This window comes from Plutella xylostella, chromosome 12 (genome assembly GCF_932276165.1).
Source record: "Plutella xylostella chromosome 12, ilPluXylo3.1, whole genome shotgun sequence".
In the NCBI taxonomy this organism is placed as follows: domain Eukaryota; kingdom Metazoa; phylum Arthropoda; class Insecta; order Lepidoptera; family Plutellidae; genus Plutella; species Plutella xylostella.
The window spans coordinates 6,616,522-6,628,196 of record NC_063992.1 but is presented as its reverse complement, the minus strand read 5'-3'; the positions used below and the strand labels follow the sequence as shown (position 1 = coordinate 6,628,196).

The 11,675-nt window shown below is 38.3% G+C and overlaps 1 protein-coding gene across 1 annotated transcript; it reads right to left on the bottom strand.

The window, feature by feature from the left end:
- Positions 1–3,371: 3,371 nt before the first annotated feature.
- LOC105383261 (transmembrane protein 145) lies at positions 3,372–10,955 on the bottom strand. Its single transcript, XM_048624565.1, has 8 exons — positions 10,278–10,955; positions 9,824–10,093; positions 9,130–9,289; positions 8,555–8,692; positions 7,870–8,125; positions 7,503–7,607; positions 3,736–3,924; positions 3,372–3,571 (listed from the first exon to the last, which is right to left on the bottom strand). The coding sequence occupies exons 1-7, from the start codon at positions 10,745–10,747 to the stop codon at positions 3,776–3,778; spliced, it is 1,548 nt and encodes a 515-aa protein (XP_048480522.1). The 5' UTR covers positions 10,748–10,955; the 3' UTR covers positions 3,372–3,571; positions 3,736–3,775.
- Positions 10,956–11,675: the final 720 nt, after the last annotated feature.

The following is an 11,675-nucleotide window of genomic DNA, read 5'->3' as shown; positions in this document are numbered from 1 at the left end:
AGATCGCTATAGGTGCCAACATTAGTCCTTGGCGGAAAAAAATGGGGCAAAGTTATAGGATACCTAATCTAATTTGATTCTGATAGAAAAAACTAGTCAAAAGCTTGTGGAGATCCATGCACCACTTTTTCACATCTAAATCTGAAGTTACGAATAATAAATTAAGAACTATGACTTACCAATACAAAGAAACACCTCTATACTATTTAGGTATATATTTTGACTACATTAAAACTAAATTAGAAATAGATCTTTCATAAATTCTCATCACTTAGATACTATATGCCTACTTTTAATATAAATAACATTAATCAATTACAAATTACTTTAAAGTAGAAAATTCTGTATAATTTCATAAGTCATTGTAGCATTTTCAGTTTTTAATATATATCATGTTTCAGCATTCTTCACTGATTATTTTAACTTCCCAGTTACCACCCCACCTACCATGGCCAGTATTTACACTCTTTGTTTTATCTCATTTATAAGGTTACCAATAGTGAAGTTACTAAATAAAAAATTGCAATCGTTCGATGTAGGTTACAATCCTGATAACCGTTAATGGGACATGGCTTATAAACACACTGGCAATGGCATGGCAACGATATTAAACTATCTACATAGATACAAACAATATTTTGCGTATTTTAATAATTAATTTTAAAGGCAGTGTCGCATACCAAACAAACATTACATTTGTGCGTTTAACAACATTGTGATGTAAATAGAAACAAGCATCTGAGGGACACTGGAATTGCTCGCGTTAAAAGAAAGCATTTTTCTGACTTTAGTAGGTTTTAGAATTTACATAAAAGAAAACGTCTTGCATTATGGTTATTTCCTTCGGGTCTTGTGTTAAGAAAACTATAGATTTTTATTAATAGTTTCTCATTTATAATTTATATTATAATCCATATTTCAAGTGTTTAGGCATAGTAATTGACTTACATATCGGCTTTAGTTAAAGATCCGAGTTCGGAATCTTATAGTAAGTATATATAAAAACCTTTGAATACATATTTTACATTCATACCTTTTCCGCAAATTGTTCGAAATTACTCTAGTAATACGACGTGAGCATATTTTAACTAACAATAGAGAAAGTATTAAAACATCTCGGCATCGCAGATCGGAAATGAATGAATCAATTTTAGTTCGATATATCTGTCGCAGGCATCTGGTTTAATCTCCTGTTTGATTGAACCGCTAGCCCGTTCATTGGATGACGCTGCTTAGTTGTATGACTAGGCCGAACGTTGATTGCACAAGCGTCACAAAACGTCCAACTAGTTAGCTGACTTAAAATCAGTCAGGTGGTGAACAAAACAAATATGGCGTCTAACAGCTAACAGCTGACACAAAAAGCACCTATATTGTTAGTTTTTTGCAAATAAATTAGCTTTAAAGTGCGTAATTTGTGTTAAAATAGTGTGACAACATGGATTTACCTATTATTACGCCGCGGGCGGATAGTTTCAACGAAAGTTGTCGCGAAACTGGATAATTATGAACAACAATATGAAGGTACGTTTATTGTTATTGTTTAGTTAATTTGTGAGATAAGAGCTTTGTAACATAGTCTTTTTGTTGACTCTTGTCTGGTCATGTTCACCCTAACCAGACATTACAAAGTTGATATACTATATCCCATTCAACGACTTCGCTGAATGACGTTCAGTCAAGACGTCGAACGTTACAATCAACGACTTGACGAGTTGTCCTTTAGTCATACAACTGAATAGCGCCATCCAATGAACGGGCTAGTGGTTCAATCAAACAGGAGATTCAACCAGATGCCTGCGACATATCCATTTGGTATACATGTCGCAGGCATCTGGTTTAATCTCCTGTTTGATTGAACCGCTAGCCCGTTCATTGGATGACGCTGCTTAGTTGTATGACTAGGCCGAACGTTGATTGCACAAGCGTCACAAAACGTCCAACTAGTTAGCTGACTTAAAATCAGTCAGGTGGTGAACAAAACAAATATGGCGTCTAACAGCTAACAGCTGACACAAAAAGCACCTATATTGTTAGTTTTTTGCAAATAAATTAGCTTTAAAGTGCGTTATTTGTGTTAAAATAGTGTGACAACATGGATTTACCTATTATTACGCCGCGGGCGGATAGTTTCAAAGAAAAAATTGTGGCGTAACTGGATAATTATAAACAACAATATGAAGGTACGTTTATTGTTATTGTTTAGTTAATTTGTGAGATAAGAGCTTTGTAACATAGTCTTTTTGTTGACTCTTGTCTGGTCATGTTCACCCTAACCAGACATTACAAAGTTGCTATACTATATCCCATTCAACGACTCCGCTGAATGACGTTCAGTCAAGACGTCGAACGTTACAATCAACGACTTGACGAGTTGTCCTTTAGTCATACAACTGAATAGCGCCATCCAATGAACGGGCTAGTGGTTCAATCAAACAGGAGATTAAACCAGATGCCTGCGACATACATATAATGTAACTTGGCGACAAAAAAGGTTATGGGGCTTATTTAGAGAGACCTTTGGTCATTAGAAGATGATTCTGGTCTGATGATGACTTATCAAAGTTCCAATCACCAAAATTAACATCGATTATAAGTATATTCTATTGATTGTTTTGAAACCTTTGAAGGAACCATTATTATTAATACCAGCCCAGTTATAAAACCAAACAAGTATCATGTATTAAATATACCTACGTGTACTATTTGTGTATAAATATTAAATATACTATTTATGTTACTACATCTAATATGAAACGATTTACAGTTGGCACTCGCACTCTACATCCGCAAACAAACATCGAATTCGAGTATTATTTTCACAAATTAACCTATAATTTAAAATTAGGTACTCAAATCAAGCTTTGCTTTAATCACAAAAACGGAATGGATTATTCCTGACCAATCACAATAAAATGTAGAATTCTACTATACTTGAAGAAAATGACTACATAAGATACTAGAAAATCTTTTCAACATTGTCACGAATTCCTGTGGACTAAATTAAAACGTGTTTTCTATTCGATGTTTGTGAACAACTATGACCCTCAAAATATTCTAATTTTGGTTTAGTACACTGGGTTACGGCTACTTTTCAGCAAAGTGATTTCCACCCTATATCTTAGACATTCTAATTCATTATTTCACGGGAGCTCTACTTAATGATTCAAAACGGATCTCTTTTTTAGTATATAATTTCACGTCTGCAAGACTAGATAAGTCTCTTCTGTCATTGACACTCAATTCATACACCCGGGACCACATTCTTACACATATCGAGTGGTACCGATACACTCACTAGATTTTTTCATACCCAAATCGTGCTTAACTGCGATCCCAACCAGTTACGTACTGGGAACCTAAAGGGAACTGTTCCTATGAAACTGACTAAACACAAATCCACTTTGTCACTAATTACACTCGTCCTCAGGCTATGAATAGACTATGTTCTTGATCTGTCTGATGAAGACGACATCTTCGTCGTCAGCATTGATATCGTTTTACAAAAGATAACAGTTCCAACTCAACCGTGACAAAATCCACTTTTCCGTTCTTAGGAACCTGTGACAAAATCCAAATCCACACCGTCACTAGTTACACTCATCAGCCAGAGGGCTATGAGTAGACATGTCCGTTCTTGCTGGCCCTCGTGAAGATGACATCCACAATGTCTGCGTTGATACCGTACGTACAGTAAGATCCAAAAGATAACCGTTCAAACTCAACCGTGACAAAATCCAAATCCACACCGTCACTAGTTACACTCGTCCTCTGGCTATGAGTAGACATGTCCGTTCTTGCTGGCCCTTGTGAAGATGACATCTTCATCGTCAGCGTTGATGCTGTCAGCGCCTGTCAGCGGCGCCGTGTCGCTGTGCACTGCGTGAGGAGACTCGTTGAGTTCGTCCAATTCTTCTATACCGGCTGCGGATGGTATGCGGATGTTAATGTTAGAGGAAGTAACGGAGAACTTACGAATATTTGTGGGTGTATTTACATGAAAGCTTAATGTTATACTGCTTAAACAGAATAAGATAAGTAATAGTTATTTATATTTTATTAGTTTAGGACAATATGTTAGGTTAGTTAGATAAATGTTTATTTAAATTTTGATTAGGTTACACTTTCTTTGTTTTTGTGTAGGAATTAAATCAGATGTTGTATTTACGAGTATCACTTTTATTATATAAGGGTCAAAATAAAATAAAGAAATATGAAATCGTCTTTACGTCTTTATACGTCTTTCACACTCTGCTTTCACTCTATGCTCCTCTGTTATTCGTCGTCATGGATACTTCACCTTGCGTTCTGTTCCACTCCCACACTCGGCCATCCTGACATTAAGGCTGCCCTCAGCCTTATTCATTACAATAACTGTAAAGTACAAGGTTACACACAATATAAAACATAGCATTATCAACCGTTAAAGATAATCTTCTTATTAAAACAAAAAAACTAAAAACTTAGCAACTCAAGTTAACAACAATTTAGATTAGTTAGATTTCAACTTAGGGTCTAGACAGAAAAACATAAACAACTATTCTATGCAAACAACATCTTGAAATACCTATTCAAAATACCTATAATACCTGTTTTGTTTAAACACACCTTTTGTAAAGAATATGAGCCTTAAGCCTTCAAGACTTAACTTTACAATCATTACAAAGCCTATCTAGATTGACTTTATTTACTGCTCACACATAACTTATTTATTACCATCACTGACTTCTCCATTCATCATCACTATCATACCGACACCAATAGAATATTATGCAATAACAAAACAAAATAAGAACTTACTTACTCTTTATGGTCTGGCCACGGTTTCATGTGGTCTGCAGAGCTAGAAGTACGACCTGGACCTTCGCTGCTGGGATCTAATTTCTCTACATCATACCTGTCATTCCGCTTCACCTTCTTCACTACGTAGGGACCTAGGTACTTAGGTTTCAATTTAAGACACACACCAAATTGAGTCCTCTTAATTGCCACCAAGTCTCCCTCCTTGTACTTGTGACTCTCCTTCCTACCTCTGTCCAGTACACTGTACACTCGAGCATCCTTTAACTTATCTATAATATCTTCAATGATGGGTAAGGGATGCTCATCTTTCACCATTTTCCTATTTAACAATCTATAATCTACACAGACTCTGGTGTCCCCGTCTTTCTTCTTAACTAAAACTAAAGGGCTAGCATACTCTGAATAACTCACCTGAATAATGTTGTCGTCCAGCCACTCTCTTACTTGGTTTTCTACTACCTTTTGCTCTGCTAGTGAAATACGTCTCGGCCGCTGAGCCACCGGGATATCATCCTTCAGCACGATCTTCATCTGTATGGGAGCCTCCTTGACCTGTAGGGGCTGGTAGTTCTCTACCATCTCCGTCAGCTGCTCCTTGTACTGGATATCACCAATAAAATCTACAACCACAGAATCACACGTATAACACCCTACTTGTTTCATCCATTCGTCATCTTTCATACGTAAACTCACGCGTCCGTCTTCCATAATCAATACCACTCTTCTCAAAAAATCTTGACCAATTATCACATCGTAAGGCAAACAACTTCTATTCACAACATGAAACAATACGTTATTATAATGTTCTTTATCTATCTTCACACTTAAAGTGACTTTCCCTAGGGGTTTCACTTCCAATTGTCCGAGTCCCACCAAAGCACTCACATGTCCCTCGTCAAACTTAGGAGAACCTATCAGTTTGTAGTATTCGTCGGTTAACAAGTTAACTTCACTGCCCGTATCTATTAAAGCAGTCATTTTGCAGTCTGAAATTTCAATAGTCTTCATCGGCTTTCGTCTTTCCGTCTGTTTGTTTACATTTGCATTCGCATCTGTCATCTTCACGTTGACGTCCATACAGTTTGAACTGTCACTGTCTGTCACGTTCTCACGTCGTTGGTTGCTCCGACTCGCTGCTGAATTTTCGTTGTTTGACTCCGTAGGCATGGTGAACATTGAACGCCTCTGTTGACACTGCGTAGCAATATGTCCAAAGTCGTTGCAGCGGAAACATTTAATACCTCTCTGTCTGTACGGGCAATCTGCTGACATGTGTTGACTCTCTCCACAGTTGTAGCACAGTCGCACGGCCGTCGTCCTGTTGCCTGGCGCGAGTGCAGCTGCTGCGGGGCCTGCGGGTGTAGTTGCAGTAGGTAGACGATTGAAGACCGGTGCCCGTCTTCCGCTCGACTTCTGCCTGATGGTCTCGTACACTTTCAACTTATCTTTCAGATCCCCATAGGTCGTCACGCCGTACAGCATCACCTTATGTAACTCGTCGTCTAGTATTCCGTCCACGATGTATTTAATAGCGACGTAGTCGGGCATCTTGCCTCGCTTGCCGAGCTCTTTCATTAACAGCATGTAGTCTAGGCACGTCTCGTTTGCTTTCTTCTTCCGGCTGCTCATTAACTCATGGATCGTCTTGGAATCTACGGCGTCTGGGAACTCCTTGGTGACCGCCGTCTTCAGAGCCTCCCACGTCTTGAAGGGTTTCTCTGAACGCAGCCAGAGTGCCGCCGTACCGGTCAGTGACCTGCGCCCCACGATCAGCCGCTGCAGCTCCGTCCACCCGAAGATCTCGGCGTTGTCATCGACCTCCTGCGCCCACCGTGTTGCGGAATCGGTCTGGTCGCACCCACTGAACTTAGCTACCAGCTCCTCCGTGTACGTGAGCGGTCCTGATGTTCCGACTGCCTCCCCGTCATCTCCCGTCGTCGTCCGTGGCATCTTCTTGTCGTCGTCGTTACGTCTTAAAATAGTATATGTTCAGACCTGAAGGCGTTGTGATGCGAAGAAAAATTTTCTTGTAAAATTTGCAACTGTCAGTCTTGTTCCTTTTATAAAAATCCGTCTTCATCCGCCGTAATCTCCGAGATTTTTTTAATTTTATTTATCCCGGACGAGCCCCCAATTTGTAGGAATTAAATCAGATGTTGTATTTATCACTTTTATTATATAAGGGTCAAAATAAAATAAAGAAATATGAAATCGTCTTTACGTCTTTATACGTCTTTCACACTCTGCTTTCACTCTATGCTCCTCTGTTATTCGTCGTCATGGATACTTCACCTTGCGTTCTGTTCCACTCCCACATTTGTATACAGTAGTTTTATTTAATTTTAAGAGTTATAGGCTTACTTTTATTTCCACACCATAAAGGTTGACTGGAAGAAATCGCGTTTAGGCGATAAGTCCGCCTTTGTATATATATACTTGTATTGTTTTTTCTTGTACTTTTACTTTAAACTATGTAATTTGTGTATACAATAAAGTGTTTAAATAAATAAAATAAGTGAATGCATGCTCAGTAAGTCGAGTACATTTACCTGACAATGGTAACGTCAATGATAAAATTCCACCCATACTATGGAACTTTGTATGATGGAGAATGATTTCCAGTTTATCCTGAGTCCATGAGGTTGTTTCTTAAAGGGAGCACCTATTTTACAACCAGAATGCATGAGTCATGTATATACCTGTATAGTTAGAGGGCGCTAGCAGCAGGTACTGCTCGGAGCGCGTTGGCCACAGCAGGTGCGCCATCACGCAGAACGCGAGGCAGTCCGCAGAGTACGTTATACCTGTAAATATAAACAAACGTGTTTTAGTACTTAGGGAGATATAGGATGGGACAGGGATAGGCATGCGCGTGTCACACCCAGAACACAACATTAATTTCACGAATAATGTTAGGCGTTTATTTGCCATTTTGGTGACGTATCGCAACATTCAACAGTAGAGCCGCAGCCGTAGCAAACATGTTTGCTTATGCGTGTAGATGTCAAGAAGTGTTCTTCTCGACAATTAAGGGGAATTTTACAATATACAGTTGCTACAACTCACCCAACAAAAACTTGAATCTCCACAGCGGGCTGATCTGCAGCGCGATCAGAGCAATGATCGGCAAATACACGAACCAGACCAAGCTCGAAGCCCCGAAGTGCAGGAGGAAATTCAGTTTGGCCATATTGTGTTCGTAGATCATAGTGTTACGAAGCTCCAGGACAAACCACGCCATGATCAAGACGCGCAGGACGAGGATGAGCCAGCCCGGCCAGGTCTGGTATTCGTCTATCTCTTCTATTATGTCCACTTCCGTCTGGGGAAAGAATGGGCATTGTAAATGTAAGGTGAAGTGTAAGTAAATGTTGCACTGTAATGTGGACTTAGTAGAGAGAATCCACTTTGTAAAGCAGCGATGCACAGCGAGTTTAGTTTTGCTTTGGAAGTAATGAAATGAAATGTGTCGGCAGGAATACAATATTTTAATATATTGTGTAGCTCTTTATTTTGAGCCGGCAGCAAATGGCGATACAGGTCATATTTATTGGAAATATTTGCAAGAATATACAGGCTGTTGAAAAAATTGTATATGTCTTAGTTAGTTACATTATTAGTTACTTCCAAAAGAGGTGACTCCAGGGCGTCATTTTGAAAATATTTTGTCCTACTAGTTCTTCAGAATGGCCTACAGAGTCACACCCTTTCAGCTTCCTATATCCTACCAACACCCTGTACATGCACTCACAGTGTTCCACACGTAGAGCAGCGTGTGCACGACCCCGTACGCGAGCCACACGCCGAACACCAGCGGCTTCCACGTGAGCTCCAGCCGCGTCACCGCCCAGCCCTTGGCCAGGAGTAGCAGTAGCAGCATGAACAGCGTCTGCGAATTTGGTGTTCAGTTAGCGTATATGTAACAGTTCAATCATTTTTATTAAACGTAGTTGAATAATTTTTTATTAAACATAGTTCAATAATTTTTATTAAATGTTTATTACGGACCAACGATCTAAAAAAGTATTAGTATTTCATGATGTAATGTATGAATTACATATTTCATTTTCCCCACAACTAGTCCCCATGATAACAAAGATGGTCATGAAGAGCTATCAACCAACATAAGTCTGGTCCTCATACTCGTCAGTGGGTACATTCCGCCCACCATCCTTATATTTTTTATTATAATTTATTTATTTTTTTACAATTATTTGTCCATTGTCATAATAAAATATTATTACTCTACCACCATCATATCATTTAGTTGGGTAGTGGGAGGAGTTTACTATTCCAAAGTAAATTACTTAAGCATGAGCCACTTACTCTACTCATAATGTCAAGTATGTCCCCGGCGACAGCCAGTCCCTCAAAGCCAACTCCGTCAATGGCAAACTTGATTGTGTGGATGACATTGAAGCACAGAGCCAGGAACTCTAGCACCAGACTTGAAGTGAACAGTCTTGTTACTGGGTGTTGCTGTGTTCTGAAAAATTGAGGTTTGTAGTAAGAAATGATGAATTATAAATATGTATCAATTAAGTATGGGATAAAAATGCTATTTAGTAGTTAGAGGTAGAATTGAGGAGATGGTTTGCTATAAAATTATCTGCGAGTCATTAACTCATTATGCATTCTGTAGGGGACTATTTCTGTTGAATACTATGTTGTTGAGTTGTATTTGAATCTCATCCTAATGATCCATTTTATGGTGCGTATTTGAATATAAAATAAAAAAGTTGGTTCTGATTATAAGATATTATAGTTATTTGGCACTGATCCAATTTAAAGTTAGCATAGAGAACTATGTACATTTGTATACAGAGGAATACATAGCACAATAGTAGATGATAATAATAAACTTATCTTAATGCACTTCACATGAACCTATTAACTTTTATCATTTGTAATAAGATAACAATGTTTGGATCAATAAATGATAACTTACTCTTGGGATGCATGATCCTGATAAATATATGAGTATATTATATCCCAGGCTGTCCTATGTATAATATCTTACCTTGCAGCATAGATTTGTAGCGGCAACAGAATAATGTAGCATTGCCAGAATACCAGATAAATCTCCAGAGTGCTTTGATGATCAAATGAGAACTGGTAAGACAGGGCATTGTAAAATGAAATGTTTGGACTTCCATTGACTAGCCAAAAATCATATTGTATTGATTGTTCTTGGTTCATTAGGGATTTGTTTGAAATATCTCCTTTGTAGTGATGCCACGAGCATGTCTCCTCATCCAAGTAGCATGCCACCATGGAGACATACCAAAATCTGAAACAAAATATAAGAGTTAGTAAAAGTTTTGACTGATTTTCCTTATATGTACACTTATTTATCATCATCTACCCTTGTAGGGATTATAACCATAATGAATAAATGGACAATTAAAAGCCAAAGTACATACTTTCAAGTAAAAGTAGGTCAATGGACTCTGGAATGGAAGTAAATGGTTTACCTTGGCTGGCCTGTGTTCTGTATGACATAAGTAAACTGGTTTTTCTTCACCACATTCCATGGTGTGTCCTCATCAATGCATAGTTCTCCTTTTGCACATGGTATCCTCCTAAAGAGATCCTGTCCATACACATTGCACTTTGGATGGTAGGCTGTGCTATTAAGATTTTGAAACATGACTTGACATGCTAATTCTTTATCTTCTATTAATCGGCTCTTGTAGTAGTGTATGAAATGCCTTCTATCTAACACGGCAAATGTTACAGGATACTTGAATTCTTGGTTTGAAGTCAAGTTACCAAAAATGTATCCATATGTTTCTTTTTGGTAGTGAATGTCAGTCTTTTGGAAACCAAACTTAGCAAGGAACTTGAAGAATTCATTGGTAGAGAATTCCCCTTTTATGTGTACAGCAGAAGCATTTAGGAAAAAGGATAAAGTAAATATTAATATTGCCACTTTGTTCTGCATTTTGAAAACAGTTTACACCCACGTAATTTTGGTTTTAGCATTTCAAGTAAACACACTACGCCAAATTAGTAATTTTCATTATAGATCATTATTATAGAAAGAACACGGCCTTATTCAATTATTTTATCACAAAATTTACAGAAATTCGTAAATTAAGTAAAAGTATTCTCAAAACACGATACGAAAACTATCACCCATTCACCTTCGTTTGCCAAATTATCTGTGAAACTGACATCTTGCTGTCATCGTATCGTTCATCTGTCATTGACAGGACGTCAAAGCGTGCTACTCTGTATCGGTGTTCAGAACATTCTATCGTGTCACTTACGGCCTGGCAAATAAGTGTATAAAAGGGAGAAAACATTTTACTCCCGTCTCACGTGGCATCGTATCGCCGTATGCAGACTGGCAAGAAAGAGTAGAAATTAGTAGGGGTGCCCCATTCCTTAATACATCGCCATAGCACATGGCCAACCAAGTAGCTTTTCCGTGAGTAAGGCTCTTCTCGTTAGGGAAGTACCTAATACTTATTATATGTACCTTGGTATGGCTGCTGTATGGTACATAACTACTACCACCCGAGTCCGCGTTATGGGCTGTAAATATAGAAAATCCAAAATGTCCCTCAGCTTCCGTCAAGCAATGCCTCCGTGAAGTCGGTCGTCGTCGTCGCCAAAACGTAGTGTTCTTTTCTCTATGGTCGTCGCCATCGTCCGAGACGATTGTCAATGTTAGGCTATTGGTAGGTTAGCTAAGTGAACTTTAAATGCCGAAAAGTTGGCTAATAATTACTTATTATTTGGTTAGCGACTATCGTAGGTACTTATCAGTTACCACAGGCAAGAATAGATAGGCAAATAAAAAAAAGTCAACCAACATTATAACAGTTTAATGTTTTTTTCTTTAACGTAACTAAGTAAGTATACTT